The sequence below is a fragment of the Coenobita brevimanus genome, chromosome 101 (genome assembly GCF_032717465.1).
Source record: "Coenobita brevimanus isolate Jiangsu-jjx chromosome 101, ASM3271746v2, whole genome shotgun sequence".
NCBI classification, from domain to species: domain Eukaryota; kingdom Metazoa; phylum Arthropoda; class Malacostraca; order Decapoda; family Coenobitidae; genus Coenobita; species Coenobita brevimanus.
This window is the reverse complement of record NC_137054.1, coordinates 13,906,197-13,929,896: the sequence shown is the minus strand read 5'-3', so window position 1 is coordinate 13,929,896 and position 23,700 is coordinate 13,906,197. Positions and strand designations below refer to the sequence as shown.

The window sequence follows — 23,700 nt, the reverse complement described above, 5'->3', positions numbered from 1 at the left end:
CTCCTCCTCCTCCTATTCTTCCAACTCTTCCTCCTCCTCCTACTCTTCCTCTTCCTCCTGCTCTTCCTCCTTCTCCATTCTCACAGCGACAATAAGCGACAATAAAACTATGAAAGAAGGAAAAACAACAGCAAAATATTTCAGCAACAATCCCCAGCAAAGAACGACCCACACCAGGACTAGGAAAATGGGAAAATAACACAAATGTAACAATCATCGGAGTGGACGAAGAAAATAGGACACACTAGGAAAAAAAGAATGCAAAAGAGAAGTAATAAAACTACCGGTATAATTAGAAAAAATATATACCAAAACGGGAAAAGGGAAAACACGAACCATGGAAACAAATCATCCGGGTGTTTGGTTAAAAACGAGTCAATACACATAGAGAAAAACACGTACCGTATAGAGTCCACAGCTAAAACTGGCTTCAGGAAAATCAGGAAAAAGTTAAATGCGAAAGTAGGACAACTATCATCCGAGTTGCTGTTCTTCTTTCTTCTTCTTCTCCTCCTCTTCCTTCTTCTTCTCCTCTTCCTCCTCCTTCTCCAGCTCCTCCTTTTCCTCCTCCTTCTTTTTCTTCTTCTTGCGGTTTCAGGTTCACATGAAACAGGAACCCAGTGGACTACAGGCCTAGGCTACCTTTTCTCCTGCAGTCCGCAATCCCTCTTTCGGGGGTAGCGGAGCCGCCCGGTTATATCAGTGCCACCACATGAAGGCGTCCCTCTCCCATGCACCATCAACAGAGTACTCAGGGACAACGAGCCACACCTCCATTCCCACACCACTTCATATAATGTCATATTATAATAGTTCTCCTTATTGCCTCTCTCTCTCTCTCTCTCTCTCTCTCTCTCTCTCTCTCTCTCTCTCTCTCTCTCTAACTTCCAGAGTTAACAACAGTCCTTATTTTCCCTCACTTTCGATTTTTCCCTTCTCTCTTTCTCGTTCATGCCCTAATTTTCTTATCTCTTAAAATCATTCTAGTCTCTTCATTCCCCTCACTCTTCCATTCATTGTAACTTCAATTACCATCTCCACTTCTAAAGCTATTCCATATTTCCCCTCTCTTCCCTCTCATTCGTTCTCTTACTTCCTCTTTTCCACTCATTCTTTCTCATTTTCTATCATTACTTCCTTACCCTCTTTCCCATTTTCTCATTCTCACATACTCTCCTACTCATCTCAACTTCCAAACTCTCTCTCTCTCTCTCTCTCTCTCTCTCTCTCTCTCTCCATTCTTTTCTCCTCTTTCACTCTCTTTGCCCCAGTTTCCTTGTCATCCTTCACTCAGTTCCCCATACCATTCTCCTTACTAGCAACTCACTCCCGTCTCTCCACCCCACAAACTTTCCTTATATTAACTTGTAAACTATTCCTTATTTCCCCTCCCTCAACTCCTCTCATATCCCTTCCCTCCATTCTCTCCCTCTCCTACCTCCCTCATTTCCTCCTCATGACACTCTCCCGTCCCTCTTCCTCTTATCTCTTCCTTTCAGCCTTCCTCTCCTCTCTTCCTTTTCCTCTCACTCCTCCACCCCCTCCTGTCTTCTCCCTCTCTCTTCCCATTTCCTTGTCTTCCCTCCCTTGCCTTCCCCTTCCCTTGCCTCCTTTCTCTCCTGCTCCCCCTCCTTCCACTGCCCTGCCACTCTCTTCCCATTTCCTTGTCTTCCCTCCCTTGCCTTCCCCTTCCCTTGCCTCCTCTCTCTCCTGCTCCCTCTCCTTCCACTGCCTTGCTCTGTCATCCCTGCCCTTCCCTTCCCTTCCCATCCTTTCATATCATTTTCCTTCCCGTCTCTCTCTCTCTCTCTCTCTCTCTCTCTCTCTCTCTCTCTGCCTCTGCTTTCCTCAGTTCCCATTCGCCTCATCATTCCCCTCGTGTTTCTTTTTTCCCCCAATCCCACTGTTTTTCTCCCTTCTCTCCTGTTTCCTCTCTCTTTTTCCCCTACTTTTCTCCCTTTCTTCTCGTCTCGTAAATTTCCTCTCCCTCCTCCCTTTCCATATTCACCGCCTCCCCCCATCCCTCTCTCTCTCTCTCTCTCTCTCTCTCTCTCACACACACACACACACACACACACACACATCTACTTCCATCCCGCATCAAAAATATCTCTCTCCTTCCTTGCTTTTGTTTTCCATTCCTTCTCTCTTCTACTTCCTCCTCCTTTCTCCCTTCAATACCCCCACCCTTGCTCTCTTCCGTTTTCCCACTCCCCTTTTCCCTCCTCTTTTCTACTTTCTCCTCCCTTCTCTCTCCATTATCTCCCTCCATTCTCTCTTCCCTTCTCCCTCTATTTTTACCTCCCTTCTCTCCTCTACTGCCTCCTCCATTCTCATCCCTGTCCTCTGAGTTCAGTGTTACCCTCTAATGTAGAATTAAGTCCTTCTACGTTACAATTACAGTAAGTCTGCCAAAATGTATCCTCAGCAAAAGCTCTCTCTCTCTCTCTCTCTCTCTCTCTCTCTCACCCAGAACTTAGTTCCGCAAGTACAAAAACAGCCAAACGTACAGTAGTCCATACAAATGAGATGAAGTCGGTGTGTCTGTGTGATTGTCAGTCTCTCCACTACTTTGTGTGTGTGTGTGTGTGTGTGTGTGTGTGTGTGTGTGTGTGTGTGTGTGTGTGTGTGTGTGTGTGTGCGCGCGCGCGCGCGCGTTTATTTGCTGCATATCTGTCCATCTGTCTGCTGTCTAACTGAGAGTCTGTCCATCTGTCTGCTGTCTAACTGAGAGTCTGTCCATCTGTCTGCCCTGTGCGTGTGTTGCTGTGTGCGTCTGTGTACGTCCCTCTATCTACCTTGTGTACCTGCTGTGTGTCTGTCCGTCTGTCTGCTATTGTCTGCGTGTCCGTCCTCTTCCCGCGGGCAAATCAAAGCACTCAAAGAATTGTACATAGCACCTGCATGAGTCTGACCCCCTAGCAACAAACAGACAGCGAGGGTAAGGCTCAGAGGTCGGTGGAGGTCGTTCCCGAGGTCATAGTTTACATTTTCAGACTCTAACAACAGACGTAAAACTCTAAGGATTATCCAACCCTAATTTCCCTTTTTTTCCCTATGCATATGCTCTGTACTACTAATCAAGTTAAATCTTTGTTATTGTTTAAAGTTTTCAGCCTGTTCTTTTTCATATCCGAACACTTGATGGGACGACATTTATAGCCACACAAAAACTATGGCGCTACTACTAATACTTTAAACAACCAAAATTGCTAACAAATTTCGATGTTAGACTTCTCACCACCACTACCACTTCCATCCCCCCATGACCACCAACATCACTACCACCACCGCCCCATCTCCATCATTACACCACCCCATCACCACCACCAACCCATCATCACTACAACACCACCACCCTAACACCAATAGCATCATCATCACAACCACCACCTCCACCAGGCAACTCCAATTTAACAGCATCACCTCCACCAACAACTCCAATTTAGCAGTAGCAGCAGCAACACCAGCACCCCAATTTAGCACCCTAGCACCGAGGCTCTGCTGGGCTAGACTGGGAGAGCAGCCACGTCTGACACAAAGCTTCCAACATTAGCTCTGACAGCCCCTCTCCTCCCCCACCCCTCCATCACACTCACCTCTCTCTCTCTCTCTCTCTCTCTCCTGTATTCTCTTTTTTACCTTCCTTCTCCCTGACCTTTCTCTTCCCCTCCCCTCCCTCATTCTCTCCCATTATCACACACTCACTCCTTTCTCTCTCCCTTCCCCCTCCTCTCTTCTTTCCTCATCCTTTTCGTTCTCTCTCCCTCCCCTCTCCTATCCCTGCATCACACTTGCTCATCTCTCCTTTCCTCCCTGCCACCCTCTTCTCTCCTGTTTTCCTCTTCCTCGTGGCCTCCTATCCCCTTATCTCCCCTCCCTCCTTCCCACCATCACATACTCACGCCTCTCTTCTCCCTCTCTCCCTCCCCCTCCTCTCGCTCTCTCTTCCCGTCTCCCTCTCTCGCCTCCTCTCTTGTCTAGTCCCGACCTTCCTCTCTGTTCTCCACCTCCGACTCCTCTTTCCTTGTTCCCTCTTCTTCTTCTGTCTTCTTTTCTCTTCCTTCTCCTTCTCCTTGTCTCCATCCTTCACTCTCCTCTCCTTCTCTTCTTTACTCTCTCTCCTCGCTGTTCCCTCTTCTCGTTCTCTCTCCATGCCTCCCTCCTTCACCTCCTCTTCTTTCCTCTCCCTTTTCGTTTTCCCTCCTTCCCCTCCTCTTCCTTCCTCTCCCTTCCCAGTCTCTCCCCTTGCCTCATCCCATTCCTCCCTTCATTTCCCTTCTTCTCCTTACTTTAGCCTCATAAAAAAGATACCACAGTTACAGCCAATTCTACAGCAAAGTCTCGCAAGGATCAATAGGTCTCTTTATATATTTATTCTTTTTATATTTTGTACTTTCTCTCTCTCCTTCTCTTTATCTAAAGTTTCCTTATTTTGCCTTCTTTCTCCACTCTATCCATTCTCTCCTTTTTGTTTTCTCTGTATCCTGTCTCTTCTCTGCCTTACTTCTCTCTTTTCGAAACCCTCTCTCTCTCTCTCTCTCTCTCTCTCTCTCTCGTTTTGTATGTGTGTGGAGAGAGAGAGAGAGAGAGAGAGAGAGAGAGAGAGAGAGAGAGAGGGGCCCACTTGAACACAATACTGGCGTGTGTGGGAGGGATGGCAACACTGACACTTCCACTACCGCAGGAACAGTCACTTCCAATCACCACCACAACCACAATCAATGCCACCACAACCACAACCATCACTACCACTACCAGCAACTCAACCACCACCACAACTACAGTCACTATCATCTTATCACCACAACCACCATCTCAACCACCACCACAACCACATTCACTATCACCTTATCACCACAACCATTACTACCACTACCACCACCATAACAAAAGTCACTACTGCTTCACTTCTACAACCACAACCATCACTACCACAACTACCAGCAGAACCAAAATCACCACAATCGTAACTACTACAACCACCACCAGAACCACAATCAGTCACTTCACCACCATAACCAATACAACCACAACTACTACGGTACTACCACCTTAACTACCACAGCTACTACTATGATCATACTACCACTACTACTACTACCACCATAACTACCACAACTACTACTACCACCAAAACTACCACGACTATCACCATAACTACCACAAATACTACTATCACTATAACTATCACAACTACTACTATCACCAAAACTACCACAACTACTACTATCACCAAAACTACCACAACTACTACTATCACCAAAACTACCACAACTACTATCATTATAACTACCACAACAACTACTACCACCATAACTACAACTACGACTGTCACTATAACTACCACAACCACCAAAACTACCACAAGTACTACTGTCATTATAACTACCACCACAACTGCTTCCACCACCGCTGCCTCTACCACAACCATCATCACTCCTCCACCACTCCACCACAACCGCCATCACTCCTTCACCACAACCACTATCACTCCACCACAACCACAACCACCACCACAGCCTGCATACCATCCAAGCGTTCCACTGTCTGTTCAGCTGTAGACTGTCTGATGGCCAAAATTCAACCCTCTATTTCACTGCTACTACAGAGTTCCCTTTAGCACCACCACTACTACCATCACCACCCACCACCACCACCAACAACAACAATACCAGTACTACCACCACCACTATCATTTCAGTCAGCATCATCTCCTCCACAACAACTACCACCACGTTCACCACCCCAACCATATCGACTGTAATCATTACCACACTCACAGTCTTTACACACAGCCATATCTCCATCACCATTACACAACTACCACCACCACCACCACCACACCACCAACAACCGCAACTACCACACCAATACCACACCTCTAGAGCCACAACTCAACACCACACCTCAACCACAACTACTAGCACCACCATCACACCCCAACAAACCACAACTATCACCATTACCATCACACAACCACCACCATCACACTCCAACAACCACTACTACCACACCATAACAACATGTCACTCCAACAACCACAACAACGACACCATAACACAACGTCACTCCAACAACCACAACTACCACACCATAACACCATCATAACTACACCCAAATAACAACTACCACACCAAACCACCATCACCATCACACCCCAACAACCACAAGTACACCACCACCACTACCACCACCATCATCACTGCAACTACCACAACGACGTACCCCAGTATCTGTTCAGCCAGGGAGTACCCAACGCACCAAATTCACTACCGGTTCTCTGTTTCCCACCACCACCACCACCACCACCACAGCCCTAACAACCATAATCAACACACCTTGACCACAATCACCTCAGCAATCCTACCACCTCTACCACAACTATGCACTCCTCTGTCAATACCACCGCAGACTTTTGCACACCACACTTTCACTCTTCAGCCCTACCACCATCACTCCACCTCCCCTCCTTCAGAGCAACCAGTTATTTCAGTGGAAGAGTGGATGGAAATTCGGACCGATGGTAGCTTTGATGGATGAGTGGATTAAAAGATTAGGAGTTGCTCAGGTGGCTAGGTTTGATGGATGGATGAGTGGATGAGACGAAATTACCCTACTGGTCCTTCGTGTGGATGAAAAGTGGAAATCGCATGTTTTTTTCTGGTGGATGAAATTAAGTGGAATAAATGGTCTGATGGCTAAATGGGTGGATGAATGGACGAAAACGAGGATTGACAGCTGTGATTGATGTTTAAGTGGATGACAGACGGGGTCAATGTTTGCCCTGATGGATGAATGGATGAAAGAAGGAATTTATAGTTACTCTGACGGCTGATGGATGGTGACAGACAGACGGACAGACAGACGGATATGGCGGCTGGATGGCGTCTTTATGGCGGGAGAGCCTGAGCCTTACCACCACTCTCTCTCTCTCTCTCTCTCTCTCTCTCTCTCTCAATTACATATCACCACGACAATCACAAAAATTAACCCTCTCAATACCACCACCTTCCCCCCCAAAAAAAAAATTTCACCATAATCAAACTCGTATTTTTTTCCTTCCAATGTACAGTATTTTTCTTTTTTTCTTTTTTTTTTTCCTCCAGACGATTATATTCAGCTTAAGGAAAAATCGCAGTGAAGAGGTTCAAAACAATGGATAATGCAATTTTACGGGGTCAACCCTTCTCTGGCAGGGTTAGTGTCCCCCCCTCTCAATTTAAACAACATGGGCCAGAATCAAAAACACATGTAATGCCATTTGAACGAGGATAGGCCAGTGTACTGCATCCATCTCTCTCTCTCTCTCTCTCTCTCTCTCATTTGTACGAGGAAAGCGAGTTAGTGCATGCCTCTCTCTCTCTCTCTCTCTCATTTATACGAGAAAAGCGAGTTAGTGCATGCCTCTCTCTCTCTCTCTCTCTCTCTCTCTCTCTCTCTCTCTCTCTCTCTCTCTCTCTCTCTCTCTCTCATTTATACGAGGAAAGCGAGTTAGTGCATGCCTCTCTCTCTCTCTCTCTCTCTCCAATCGCAACTCTATCGGTAAGTCACGACCTGAAATCGATCGTAAGTCTGTTTGTGTATCCGTCTCCTATTACTGACACACGTGGCACTTTGCGACCGGATCCTTTCCCTCTCGTCATCCAATTGCCCTTGAATGGGATCGAACATGCGACTTCAGGAGTAGAGTGAAACAAGAATCACTAAAGGCCGCTACAACAGTCAAAGCTTTCCTACCTCCATGACCACTGCCACTCTACTCCTTTCACCTTAACCTGGCCTAGATTTTTTGTCCTACTGCAGCTTATTTGACGTAGCTCAAGTGGCAGAAAAAGGTAACACTACTGCTCTACATCCTTCCCACAGCACTTTTTCTTGGCCTGCATCATATTCTAGTGTTTATCTTGTGTTACAACTCAGCATTTCAAGATGGAGAGATGGCAATATTAAACCAAGTCAGAGTGAAAGGAGTATAGTTAGGACAAGAACGATAAAACTCTCGACTTTAAATTCCATTTTCACCTTTGTCGGGGATGTTGGCACGCACACGTACCATCAACAAGAACAATAGAAGAAAGGGTTACCATGGAAACCTTAGTGAGTTCCATTCCTCCTCTGAGTAACTTGGTATTTGAGATTGTTTTGGCTGAGATGGCAGAAAAAAAATTACCCCGGGAGAGGCCCGATATGACAGCTAAAAGAAGAGACAAAACAAAGGAAGTAAGTAAAATAGAGTGGAGCAGGTATACCAGAATAAAGTGACTAAAACAGTGAAGCAATTAAAACACCATGACTAGTGACGAAACAGGAAGAAGTACGGTACCGTAACTAAAACAATGAGGCAGTGACAAAACAGTGAAGGAACTAAAACAGCAGATGAGTAACAAAGCAGTGAATTTCCGCTAACTAATCAGAAGGGTTAAAACGAGTAACAGTGACGAAGCAGCATCAGCAGACCACTTCCCAGCCCACTTCCAGCCACATCCATCAACATTTGTAACCCGGGAGCCACATCAGTCCACGTGCCACAGCCCCCACCACACGCAAGAAAGACGGGGCGAGAGGAGGGCGAGAAGGAGGGAAATTTATCAGAGTGGGCGACGGAGGGAGTGCGGGAAAGGGGTCAGGGAAGGGAAAAGGAGAGTGACGGGAAAGGGGGAGTGAGGGGAAAGGGGGAGTGAGGGGAAAGGGGGAGTGAGGGGAAAGGGGGAGAGAACGGAAATCGGGAGGGGAAATGAAAGAAAGAGGGAAAGGAATGGGGAAGTGTGGGGAAATGGAGGAGTGAGGGGAAAAGGGGCGGAAAGGGAAAAAGGGAAGGAAAGGAGTGGGGCAGAGGGAAACGGGAAGGGAGTGAAAGGAAAGGGGGAAGAGAAAAGAAAAAGGGAAGAGGAGGGAAAGGGCAGGAGTGAAGGGAGAGAGGGAGTGAAAGGAAAGAGGGGAAGGGGAAGGCTGTAAAATGGGGAAGCACGTCGTAATGCTGGGGAGGGAGGTGGAATTGAAAGGAAGGCTGGAAGATGGGGAAGAAAGAGGATGAAGCGCTTGGGGTTTTATCTGAACAGGTGGTGATGGTGGTGGTGGTGGTGGTGGTGGGATGGGGAGGAATCTGGTGCTGTGGGAGATGTGGAGGTGGGAAAGAAGATGCAAAGAAGGTGAGGAACACGATGCTGAGGCAAGGAATTTATGAGACCAGGAGAGAGATGGGAAATGAGGTTACGGGGGGGAATGTGGAGGTGGTGAGGCGGGGAAATTTATCAAACGGTGAAAAGAAGAAGAATATCGTGCTGGGAAGGATGGAGGCGGGAGGGAGGAAAACTGGTGGTGGGAAGGGGGAAGGGGGCGGGAAAGGAAAAGTCGTGCTGGGGGAGGGGGAGGGGATACAGCTGGGGGGGAGAGGGATTCAGCAAGGAGGGGAGAGGCATTTTATCGCAGTCGCCGTCGCCAGAGAGTCTCGCAAAACTGGAACAATTTTGCTGACGTCCAAGGAATGTCAAGCTTTTCAACACCATTACCAATATATACGTATTCTTCGTTTCATTCGTAGTGCCCCTCCAAAAATATTAATCAAAATTTTTTCTAAATAAATTTTACTAATGAGATTTTTTTAAGCTGGGGGGGGTTAGATATGGCCTTCATTGACTCCTTCACTACAAGAAATATCCCACGACCTAAAAAAAAAAAAATCTAGATGTATGAAGAAAGGGGTAAAAAAATGACATGCTCGGGCTCAAAGGGTCAACAGGCGAGCAAGATGTTTCATGGACTGATAATAAATAAATAAATAAGTAAATAAAAAATAGCCTCGGGTTCATAATACGCGATCCCATAACAATACTGGCTTACGGTAGCTCCTTTCTTCAGAGATCCATACACACACACACTATCACTTACACTCAGGCCACTAAGCTCTGAGTCGCAGTTACATAATCTTACACAGCGTTTAGGGAGAAAGAGAGAGAGAGAGAGAGAGAGAGAGAGAGAGAGAGAGAGAGAGGCGATGAGAAGAGTACAATACGAGTAGCGTTGCAAAAGTGCCTGGGCCTATATCTAAGAATGTATGGTACACAGTGTACGGTATGTAGCCTTCATACAGTATGTTAATGTACCGATTTGTACACACACACACACACACACACACACACACACACACACACACACATATATATATATATATATATATATATATATATATATATATATATATATATATATATATATATATATATTGGTAACTGGAATGTGAGAACGCTAAATCATGACGGTAAAATCGATGAGTTAGTGAAGGTTTTTCAAAATTACGGACTTGATATTTGTGCTCTGACAGAAACTAGATTAACTGGAGTCGATAAGTTGGATTTGGAGGATGGTATACGTTTATTGATATCTGGCCGACAGGACGGAATGCATTATCAGGGAGTAGGATTGTTGCTGGGTTGTAAGGCAAATAAGGCTTTATGTGAGTGGGATCCTATAGATGAGCGATTGTTATACGCACGGTTTAAATCAAATCATGGCAACATCAGTCTGTTTGTGTGTTATGCACCTACTGATGATGCACTCGATGAAAGGAAAGACACGTTTTATGAAAAGTTGCAAGAAGGAGTAGGAAGGGTACCTAGACATGATGTTTTGATCTGCGTTGGAGACTTTAATGCAGTAATGGGCTGTTCAAATGAGGGATTTGAGGCATGTATGGGTAAGATGTGAGTTGGTAGTAGGATGAGTGAAAACGGAGTGAGGTTTGGAAGCTTCTGTCTAGCAAATGACTTAGTCATCGGGGGCACACTCTTTCAGCATTGCAATATACACAAGACAACTTGGGTGTCGCCGTGTGAAAAATATAAAAATCAGATTGATCACATCGCTATCAGTAGGAGGCATAGAAGTTCTCTGCTAGATGTTCATGTTAAACGGGGAGCGGATATTGGTAGTGACCATCAACTCAGCATTGCAAAAATAAGGTTTAAACTTAAAAATCAGAAGAAGGAAAAATCTGGTGTTGGTAGATACGATATTGTTAAGCTTAGAAAGGAAGGAGAAGAAAAGGAGGAATTCAGATTAGAATGCAGAAATAGGTTTTTGGTGTTGGAAACGTTGGAAGAGGGGGAAAGAAGTGTAGAGGAGATGTGGGAGGATGTGAACAAAGTTTTGCATGAGACTGCTGAATGTACGTTTGGAAGGAGACATAGATTCAGGAGAAAGAAATGGATATCAGAGGAAACGTGGGATATGATAAAAAAGAGAGGTGAGGCTAAATTGAGGAGTGAGATGCAATGCGTTGATGAACGAGAGATTGAATTAGCAAGAGCTGCGTACTGGAGTTTGAATTCAGAAGTAAGAAGGTTAGCTAGGAGAGATAAAAGAAGATGCGTGGATGAAAAGGTTGCAGAGACTGAAATCTTAATAAACAAAAATGATGGACAGAGTCAAAGAATAGCATATGAATCGATTAGAGAACTGAGTGGTAATGCAGGTTAACGCAAGGAAATACCAGTTAGAGACAGGGAAGGAAATTTATTGACCAAAGATGGAGATATTAAAAATAGATGGAAAGAGCATTTTGAGACAGTTCTTAATAGACCAATACCACCAAGGATATACCGTCTGCTCAGGAAGATTTAAATATAGAGACAGGAGAGTTGAGGCTTGCAGAAGAGGAGAAAGCAGTAAAACAGTTAAAGAATAATAAGGCACCAGGGGAGGATGGTTTATTTCCGGAATTGTTTAAAGTGAAGGGGGATAGATTAATAATGATCTTGACCAAGCTATTCAATAAGATATGGGTGACGGGGTTACTACCATCAGTTTGGAAGAATGGTGTAATTGTTAAAGTTCCGAAGAAGGGAGACCTGAGTGAATGTGGTAATTGGAGGGGAATCTCTTTGTCACCGATAGCTTTGAAAGTTTTCAGTAGAGTGTTGTTAAATAGGTTGGAGCCGGTGGTTGAGGGTATTCTGAGGGATGAACAGGCTGGTTTTAGAAAGGGACGTGGTTGCAATGATCAGATCTTTATAGTTAGGCATTTGATGCAGCAAGTTAATGAAATGAGAGTACCGTTAAGTCTTTGTTTTGTTGATTTTGAAAAGGCTTTTGATAGTGTTTCGAGAGAGACTATGGGGAAGATCATGAGACATTATGGAATACCAGAGGAGTTTGTGAGGGTCATTATGAACATGCATGAGGACACATTTTGTAAAGTGATGGTTGATGGTTGTCTGAGTGATTCGTTTGAAGTCAAGTCCGAAGTAATTCAAGGTGGTGTTCTATCGCCTTTACTATTTATATTGGTCATTGATTACATTATGAAACGCGTTGGAAAAGAAACCGGTGCAGGTATACTTTGGGGAGAGAACAGGAAACTTTTGGATTTAGATTATGCAGATGATATAGTTTTGATTTGTGATGGGCCAGAAGAGATGCAGAGAGTGTTGGACTGTTTGGTGAGTGAAGGTCGCAAGGTGGGTTTGGTTATTGATTGTGGAAAAACTGAAATAATCAATATGAATATGGAAAATGCGCAGGAATGTGTAATTGGAGGTATGGTTGTAAAGCAAGTTGATAGGTTTAAATATTTAGGTACTTATTTAGCCAAGGATGGTTCTTTGAACTTTGAATTCGAGGAAAGGTTAAAGAAGGCTAATCAGGCAATGGGAATGCTTAAAAATATTTGGAATAATAACAATTTTTCTGTGCATACAAAAATCAAACTTTATAAGGTAATGGTTAGGAGTATCTTAATTTATGGACACGAGTCTGGTACAGCACAGTGACTATGGAAAATAAATTTTTGGTGTTTGAAAATAAAGCACTTAGAAGAACATTAGGAGTTAAGTGGTGGGAAAGGATACCAAATAGTAGAATCAGAGAAATAACGGGAGTGCAGCCGATCGATGAATATGTTAGATTCTCACGATGGAAGTGGCTAGGACATGTGTATAGGAGACAGGGAATAGTACGAGGTACACCAGGGTGGGTGGCACTTGGTAGGAGAGGTAGAGGAAGGCCAAAAGAGACGTGGGTGAGGACAATGAGACAGGAAGCTGGAGATGAGTGTTGGGGAGATCTTGAGGAGTTAGCACAAGATAGGATGTGGTGGTGTGAGTTCATCGAGGCCCTATGCATCCCCGAGGGTGCCACAGGAAATGATATATATATATATATATATATATATATATATATATATATACATACAGTATATATATATATATATATATATATATATGCAATTATACAGAAAATAATAATAATAATAATAATAATAATTATTATTATTATTATAAATTATCGATTTATTAAGTACTCACTGCAGCCAGTGGCTGAATACAAAGAGGTCCTGAATCTAGTATCCCACCCTAAGGGAGTCAACAGACTGACCGTGGCTGCTCCTAAGGAGCGCTGACATACTACCAAGTCTCACCGAGGCTGTAGTGAGGAGTGGGCACAAGGGGACTGACCGCCCAACCTTTACCGTACCCCGCCGAGTTTCGAACCCTTGCAGGTCTTCCACCACAGCACGCCTTGTGCTATACTTGAAATGCAAGCGCTCACGTCACCCATACTTGCAACGTGTGTGTGTGTGTGTGTGTGTGTGTGTGTGTGTGTGTGTGTGTGTGTGTGTGTGTGTGTGTGTGTGTGTGTGTGTGTGTGTGTGTGTGTGTGTGTGTGTGTGTGTGTGTGTGTGTGTGTGTGTGTGTGTGTGTGTGTGTGTGTGTGTGTGTGTGTGTGTGTGTGTGTGTGTGTGTGTGTGTGTGTGTGTGTGTGTGTGTGTGTGTGTGTGTGTGTGTGTGTGTGTGTGTGTGTGTGTGTGTGTGTGTGTGTGTGTGTGTGTGTGTGTGTGTGTGTGTGTGTGTGTGTGTGTGTGTGTGTGTGTGTGTGTGTGTGTGTGTGTGTGTGTGTGTGTGTGTGTGTGTGTGTGTGTGAACAGGAAGAGTGAGAGTAAAGGATCAGCCTGGACTAAGAAGATTTAGCCTATAGATACCGGGTACATCTAAGAACGCAAGAACAGTGCACTAAACACACTACAATACCGCTAGTAACAGTTTCCACCAAATTAATAACTGCAAGGAAGAACTGTCGACTGATACAACTACTACAAGGAACACCTGTCGACTTACTCGTACGTAAATACATGTACTAAGGGCAACTGTTGAAGATTATAACATCTACAACGAATAAAGGTCGAATGACGTAACTCATATCAAGGCCACTGTAGACTAATACAACTACAACAGGGAATAACAGTCGAGTAATGTAACTACTGCAAGGGTTATTTGTCGAAAGGCCATCAGTCTGGGAGAGCAAAGTTGGAAGTGGAAAGTTAGGAGAGCTAGGAATGGAGAGGAAAGTGGGTGGAGAGTGGAGAGAAGAGAGAAGAAAAGAGTGAGAGGGAGTAAGCGGAGAGAATAATAGGGGAGAGCAGAGAAGAGAGTGAAGGGAGATAATGGAAAGAAGTGAAAAGAGGAAAGTGCGGAAAAATGATAGGGAATGTAAAAGGGGAATGGAGAGGAGAGAGAGAGTGAGGAGAGAAAATGAAGACAAATGAATGAATATTAGAGAGATGGATAAAGAGAAAGGGGAGGGATGAGAGAAGGGAGAGAAGTGATGGGAAAAGTGGAGGAGAGTGACGGGAAAGTGGGAAGAGTTACAATGAAAATGGAAATAACAAGAGACACTGATAAGGATGTCGCTACATGGAAGGGAGAGAAAGAGAGAAAGAGAGAGAGAGAGAGAGAGAGAGAGAGAGAGAGAGAGAGAGAGAGAGAGAGAGAGAGAGAGAGAGAGAGAGAGATCCACCACTTGGCATTTATGACTGGTTTAATGGGGGTCGGGGCTACAAATGACCCTTTACCCCTTCAATACAGCGACCTCATCATTTATTTTATTCCTGCTGCCTTCACACGATTTTATTTAGGTTAGGAGACGCTCTTATCTACTGGAGAGGCCATCATCATCATCATCATCAGTTCCACTGTCACCATCATCATCACTATCATCACCACCACCACTACCACCACCACCATTATCATCATCATTATTGTCAATGTAAATTATCACTGCCATCACCACCACCGCCGCCATCACCATCACCATCATCATTATCACCACCACCACCATCATCATCATCATCACCATCATCATTTCACTCAATATCTTGACGTATTGAGGATAACGTTCCATTTCAAATATGTAAAAATCCAGACAAGTGAAGCGGAGAAAAAAATAAAAATAAAAACGAACATTAGATAGCTACTGAATTCCACTGTTTATCAACCACCTGTGACTAATTATGAGATAAATAATAAACACTAATTTCTAACGCATTTACTACAATAGATCTCCCTTATGATGAATTAAACCGTATATGGCAATAAAAATAATGAATAAAACAAAAAGGTAAGTAAACAAATAAATATAAATCCTATCCTCTTCACCTGGTTAATTAATCTGGAATTTTGACAGACAGGTATTTTTTGCCCCGTTCCCAATACGTATAAATTGCAGGCTGGTGGTGGTGATGGTGGTGGTAGTTATGATGGTGATGGTGATGGTGATGATGGCGATGATGATGATATTAAGCTGTAAAAAATGACTATCAAATTTCACCCCCACCAGAGATATTTCCTGAGCTGAAGATAATCAACTATGTGACAACAATAACGTACAAAAAAAAAAAAAAAACTACAAAATCTCGACGGAAGGAGAATAACTGCATCCTTTAAAATTAAATAAAGAAATAAATACATAAATAATAAATAAAAAAATGAAGATTAAAACCAGTTAACATTTTATCGAGTCAATCAGTTACAATTCATTATAAGGTTATTATACTTTTTATGATTTAAGTTGGCCTAAAACTGCCATCTTTCAATCTTCAGTGCTGAATAACAATATATTAACGACGGAATATGGTGCTAATCACGAAGAAGTGATGTGGGAAGGATTAAGGCCTCCCCCCCTCTCTCTCTCTCTGCCACTGAACTAATATGCTACAAAACGGTACAAAATTAGTCCAAGTTAGACTAAAAACAGCCTAACACACCGCTTCCATCCTTTTCACTACGGTACGAGAAATCCCTTTAAACTGAAGAAACTCGTAAAAGGGTATGAAAATTACAGTATACAAAAGATGCCATTGAATTCAAAGGATATACCTGTAACGGAAAGTATGCCATGAAATCCCAACGTTAAAAATAAATAAACAATAAGCGTCGCCTCCAATACCGGTACGTAAAATGTTTCCCGACAGGTGAAGCGAGCGTGAAAAAACCCATGAGATTTATCACACGTCAATCAGCTGTGCCCTGTTAACAGCTGAGGTCCCTGTGCTAGACGGGTGGGTAGGACTGATCCAGCCTTAGAAACAGGATTACTCATAACACAGGCGACAACACTGATAATGACAGGTGATGCGGGTAACAACGCAGGTGACAACAAAGGTGACAGACACAGGTAATTAGGACAACGGATGATCAGAGCAACAGGGAAAGAAAAGACTGACACCGTTGCACAGCCGATAAAAGAATCTGTGCAGCCTAATGTTATACTTGTAGTTGCCAAATGAACTTCTGTTATGATGTTATACTTTTTGTTGATGTAAATGTCACATTGCTTATGATATACGCTGCACTTCAATATACGTGTAGCCTATGTGTGAGAGGTGTGAATTTTGCGAGTTTATACCTGCTGATGCATACCACAGCAAGCAATTAGCCTACGTCATGAGTCGGCTGAATGTAGGTTGTCAGACACAGGCATCTCTGAGTGAGGAGTGAGAAAAGATGACCGTGTAGTTAGTCTAAGAGAAGGGTGCTTGAGAGTAAGGTGTAGTTAGCGCTGGTTATCTCCAAACTCAGCACTTAACATCAAGAATAAAGATGAATGAGCCAATCAAAACTTTACTTTCCTATCCACTATACTGTACACTCTGTTTTCGATCCGATTCTACACTAACTTGCTCCTATGAATGCCATTACCGACACACCAAAAAGAAATTAAGAGAATGGTAAGATTTTAGTATTTCACAGACTCGTTTAATATGATCTGGAGTAAGGGAAGAGGGGACTGAAGGTGGGGAGGCGATGAGAGGAAGAAGCCTGAAACGGACCTGAAGGGGAGGGTGCAGCCGGAAACTGGCCTGAAGGGGTAAATGAAGGCTGAAGCGGGGCTGAAGGGAAGGATGAAGCCTGAAACGGGTCTGAAGGTGAGAAAGATGCCTGAAACGGGCCTGAGGGGAATACTGAAGGGGGCGGTAAGAGGACGCGGGAGGAAGAGAGTAGCTAACACTTCCAGTATCCTTGCGTGACATCAGAGTGTAATCCATAACATCTTCTTTTTCCAGGAGCTTCAGCCGGCCAGCCCACACTCCAACACCCACACTTCTACGACCTCGCCCCTACCACCCCCACACACGCGCCAAACCAAGTTCGCAGTGAGAAGAAAAGTGAAAATCGGGGTCGCTAAACATTGAGGCAAGATTCTCATTATGCTGAGTTCACTGTAACTTAAGACTGAAAAACTCTGATCGGGGTGAAAGTTATCAAAAAGAAAAAAAAGTTCCCAGACTATGAAAAAGAAACAGTGGGAGCTCTTCTGAGACCAGGATTCCCATCTGCTCAAAATGAAAAACAGATCCTCAAGTGCAAAAATAATCTAGGAGACACATTAACTGAACTGAAAAAGATAAGATTAAGAGCAACGTAAGACAGTGGTGGTTTTCTTAGCAGTGGACAAAATCTTAAGTCTTAATAAACTGCCGACTTACCGAAATACAGATGAATATATAAGAAGTGTCCAAGATAAAGAAGCCTCTACTTCAATCCTTACAATACTTAACACCCCCAAACCATCACCATCTCTAGCACCACATTGCCTTAGTCTTCTCTACCACCACTTAAGCACCTAGGTACTTACCCTAAGCATTATTTTTTCCACAAGGCTCCATATCAAGGTTATTTTATTCCACTCCCTCCTCTATTCCACCACCAACACCGTGGTTCCCCCTCCCTTCACCACGACACAATCTCAACGTACCTATATCACTACACACTGCCACCATTTGCACCACCTGCCCAACCAACTACTAGCACCATCACAGCCACTCCCAACCACCACAACCCTCACCTAATACCACCATCACCTGCACCGCAGCCCCCACAGCCTGCTATCACTTACACCACCTTTACCTCACCCACCGCACTTTCCTATCACCAGCATCATCACGACCACTCCTACCCACCTTAACCAACACCCAATCCTTCCAACAGCACCACCATTAACCCCTGCTATTATTTACACCACCAATATCCCAACCATCACACTCCCCTACCACCACCAGCACCACCTCAGCCACTCATACCCACCCTAGCAAAAACTCAGTCCACCCTAACCAATATCCATTCCTGCCATTTGCCTGCACCACCACTAGCTACTCCATACCACCAATCCATCATCCACTGACACACTTTCCTTTCGCCAATACCATCACCACCACTAATACCCACCTGACCAACAACCAATCCTACCCTTAGCACCACCAAGTTTTCTCAGACGTAGCTAGCTTCTTAACAGTCTTTCACCTCTCTCACAAATAAACCTTTCAGTCATCACCCTCCTTACACCACCATTAATATCCTCACCACCACACCTCCCCCGCTACCATCATCATAACCACTCTCATTACCTAACACCTTCATATCCATTACGCCCTCTCTCCACCAATACTATTACCATCATCACCACTTCCACCTCCCTTACATTTCAGGTCCCCATCCCCTACTATCACCACCACAATCACTTCCCCTAACTCACCAAGGGCTCCTTCTACAAACACCACCACCATCAGCTTGAGTTTTTAATCGCTCTTCACGCACTTTATTTCTCCCCCACTAACTCCACCACCACTACTTTCCCCCCCCCCTCCTCTCTAACACCACAACCAACACTTTCAACTTACTACACGTCTCCCCTTCCCTCCTACACACTAACACTGTAAACCTATCTCCAGCCCCCATCCACCTTACCACTAACACTTCCACTACTCTAACCACCCCATCCCGCATACCCATCCTCTAACAATCTAATTCCATAAGCCTACCCTACCCCAACACCCCGCATTTCATCATCATCAGCATCAACCCACCTATAACCACAAAACTACTCCATCCCCTTCCCTCCACACAAAAGCACTCCTAACTCTACCCACAATCCCATCCCAATCCCCTCGCTCTCAACCCCTCAGGCCTATCCCAATCCCCTCACTCCTAACCCCACAACCCTATCCCAATCCCCTTACTCTTAACCCCACAACCCTATCCCAAAACACTCACTCTCAACCCCACACGCCTAGCTTCAGCCCCCTACCACAGCCACCATGACGAGCCCCACAGCCTTCCCCATCAACGAACGCACTTACATCCTGGAACACACAGTACCGCCGAAGCAAGACCAGCACTACCTTCATCCACCACAGCAGCGCCCGGAGGTAGGTGTGATGGTTCTCTCTCTCTCTCTCTCTCTCTCTCTCTCTCTCTCTCTCTCTTCAGCCTGCTCTCAAGAAAAATAACCATTCCCACGGTATCGAACTTATCTTTTAACCATTGTTGGAATATATATTTTTATTTTTTTATTATATTTAGCGAACTTATTTTTTAATCATGGTCGGATTTTACATTTGCTTATTTATTTACTTATTTCTTGCTTAAAAGACAAATGCTCTTTAAAATCGGGGAAATACTGCAACGCTTAAGGCTCCTATGACTCTCTATCTCTCTCAGCTGAATAAAATCGTCAGGCCTTAGCTGCGACAGGCCTGCAGTACAAGAGCTGTCCCGACCGTGTGATGGTTAAAGGTGACTCAGCTGGGTCGGGATTCTTGACCATACTAAAGATCTCGTCCCTGTGGTAACCGTGATTCGTTTTTTGCAGGATGAACTCGATGCATGGAAAGTTTCTAGTCTGTTCTTTCTTTGTCCTTCCATCCAAAAATTTTCTTACTCTTTTCATTCTTTGTCAGTTTTCATCCCCTTTGTTTCTTTGTCCTTCCATCCAAAACTTTTTTACCCTGTCCTTCCAACCAAACATTTTCTAACTCTTCTTTGTCCTTTAATCCAAAAATTTTCTTATTCTTTTCTTTGTCCTTCCATCCAAAAAATTTTCTTCCCTTATCTTTCTTTGCCTTTCAAACCAAAAATTTTATTTATTTCTTTGTCCTTCCATCCAAAATTTTCTTCTTTCTTTGTCTTTCCATCCAAAAATTGTCCTTCTCTTTTCTTTCTCTGTTCTTCCATCCAAAAATTTTCTTCTCTTTTCTTTGTCCTTCCATCGAAAACATATCACAGCTATGGCCGTTTTCCTCTCGTCACCTGGAACTGTTTTAGACGAAAGAATGCAAGACGGAAAGATTTTAATGTTGTTGACCATCCTGCAAACACTAATCCGTGATATGACAGAGAATCCAATGCAAATAGCGACTCCCATCCATAAATAACATCGTCTGGAATCAGCTGAAGTAAATAAAAAATAAAAATACTGCAGTTGTTCCATCCATGAGAATTAGAAAGACAAAATAATGGAAAGAATAAATTTAAAAAAGGGAAGGGGAAATAGTTAATACCGGGAGAAATAAAATGTTCGACAAAAACAGGAATTACATAGTTCGAAACGGAGAAAAAGTGGAAGCAGTACGGTACTGGGAAAAGAATGGGGGAATAACACCGTTGGATATTCGAAAAATGTAACTGAACCATATAGTAGGGAAAAATCTGTTGAAAAGTGAATCGAGGAAAAAAAAAAAAAACATACTGTACGCTTGGGAAAAAAAAATAAAGAAATGAGATGGAAAGAAAATCTAGAAAAAATATATTTAAAAAAGATCAAGGGGACTGGAGAGCAAAGCAAAAAAGTTATAAGAGAAACTTGGGAAATACAAATGGAGAGGGGTAACTTGTACAATTATTTGCAGCATTCTTACTTATGGATATTACGGTACCCGCACCAAACCTTGAAAGTTCTAGCCTAACGAATGCCACATCCCTTTATTTACGTATTTATTTATTTACTTATTTTTTATTTATTCTTCTGCAACGTTTAGGATATAAGGATGTCAAAGATAGGAATGACATGCGGCTCTGGGTCCAGTGTCGTATGCACGAAGTGACTTTATGCAGAAGTTACCGTTCCGCTAAGTGCCCGTGAGCCAAGTGCCTATGCTGAGAGTATCTGCATGTTATCTCAAGTATCTGGCCATTTATCACCAACATTTTATGAAATATATGTGTCATGGAGACAGTTGAATGTCTTATCGACCTATATGTAACTACTGTATAGGTCGATATATATATATATATATATATATATATATATATATATATATATATATATATATATATATATGTGTGTGTGTGTGTGTGTGTGTGTGTGTGTGTGTGTGCGTAAGTATACATATGTATGTTACAGACAGACTGTGAAATGAGTCATTTCGTGAAGTAAGGTCAGTTTAGTTTAGGTTTATTTAGGTTAGGTTGATCTAGAATAAGGTTAGGTTAGGTCTGTGTAGGTTTGGTTAGGTTGGATTAATTCAGGCTGAATAGAGAAGGGAAGGGTATCTTGCTGCATAGTCACTCCGTGCATATGACACCGGTTAGTCATGCTAAGTTGGTTTATGTAATCCACAAATAAAGCCATGCAACTAAGCAATACAGAAAGTGTGGAAATGCTGTTGGAAGGGGATAACGAGAGGCAATAATTGGGAATAAGAAAGTGGCAGACTCTCTTAGTAAAAAGAAAGAAAATAGCTTATTTTTGGAAAACAGCGAGCAAATGTAAATGTACGACTCACTGAACTTAAATTGCTTAAAAACTCTGCCATTAAACCTATTTTTATTATAAGTCGATGCTGGAAAGGAGCGCTTTCAAGTGGTAGCTCAAATATTACAGGGCGATGGAGCTGTCCTGTTCTAAAACCCCTCTCAATCCCTCCCTATTCACGACAGAGGGATGATGAACTTCAGAAAGGCAGCTTTGGTCTGTAGTTCACTGGGCTCATGTTACGATAAGCCTTCGGTTACTACTACTACTTCCACTACTACTACTACAACTACTACTACTGCAACTATGGGCAATCTCAAGTATTTAATTCTAGCTGACACTACAGGAAGAAGCCCTTTGCAGTTAACGGGTTAATATAGAGTGCACCAAATACCCCAAATTAGACAATTTTCACTATCACACACACACACACCACCACCACCACACCCCCCACAAACACACACACACCACCATCACCACACACACACACACACACACACACACACACACACACACACACACACACCATTGTTCGTACAAACATAATTACTCTACGTGACCTCAAGTACGGTACAAAACTCACCATGAAATAAATTCATCAAAATGAATTCCACGATGTTTGGGGCCGAAATTCCACAAAACATGGAAAAATGGAGAAAATAATTTATCTTTTCCAACGGAGTAAAAAAAAAAAAAATGGATATAAATGACTAAGATGGAATAACACTAATTTTTTTTTTCTTACGCAACAATTTTCTTTTTAAATTTCACGGATCCCGGCATGGACAAATACTCTCGTGACGTGAGGGGTTGAGTTAGATTAATTTGGCCTATATCTTAGCAATAAATTAGTTATTACTGAAATGGTGATACACACACACACACACACACACACACACACACACACACACACACCACACACACACACACACACACACACACACACAAACTCCATCTGAGACTCATACAAATGTCATGAACTGTTACCATGGTTACTAGTTAAGCATCTCGTACTCGATTAGTAACACACGCACACGGAAATTTTTAAAGTATGACTAAAATTAATCCACGCGCTGTATTCTCTCTCTCTCTCTCTCTCTCACACACACACACACACACACACACACACACACACACACACACACGCACACACGGTAGGAAGAACGGTGCACTTATAAATGCTTCAGGAAAGTTGACTTACCCTGAGACAAGTGACAGAGCCTCGCACTTTACCGGGATTTGAATTTCAGATGCCCGAATAATGGCTGGCCAGTTGGTTTTCCTCTCGCTATTACACAAAGAGAAAAACGCACACTCCGCATCAACACTGGGCGCCACAACAACTACTGGATAAACTTGAGCACTTTGAGAAACTCGGGTCCCAGTTTAATTCACAGTTCTTACCCATAATTTCTGAAAACATTGTTATTCGGTACAAATGGCGGATATCTCACGTATACAACACTTCTCAACGTCCACAGCTGATCTTTTTACACAAATTATAATATACCACAGCTCTTCTTTGAAGTTTCTGAACAGGTCGTATGTTTTCGAGACTAAAATTTCTCGGAACGCATCACCGCTCGTCGTCCACAGCAGTACTGAGATGGATGCGAATTGCGGATGCGGGAGGTGAAGGGGAGGAGGGAGGAGGCGCTATGCGGGGTAACTGGGGGGATGGGGAGGGGGAGGAGGAACTAGGAAGAGGGTAGGAGAGGTGTTTGGAAGCTTCGAGCCTGGTTCAGCTACTGCTTTGAATCAGACATTCAGACTACTGCTGGCGTGTTCTGATGAGGTTTTAACGCTGATCTTGCTAGCCACTTGACAACACGAGCTTCAAAGGAATCTTGATGAAAACAATCACGTGATGGTCTCGACTGCAGCAACACGCCTCAA

At 43.5% G+C, this 23,700-nt stretch overlaps 1 protein-coding gene across 1 annotated transcript in view; it reads left to right on the top strand.

The window, feature by feature from the left end:
- The first annotated feature begins 19,369 nt into the window (after window positions 1-19,369).
- Window positions 19,370-23,700, top strand: part of LOC145414939 (putative sodium-coupled neutral amino acid transporter 11) — a 30,327-nt gene continuing 25,996 nt past the window's right edge. The window contains exon 1 of the mRNA XM_080284351.1: window positions 19,370-19,480. Within this exon, the coding sequence (XP_080140477.1) occupies window positions 19,370-19,480 (111 nt within the window). The remainder of the gene's footprint in view (window positions 19,481-23,700) is intronic.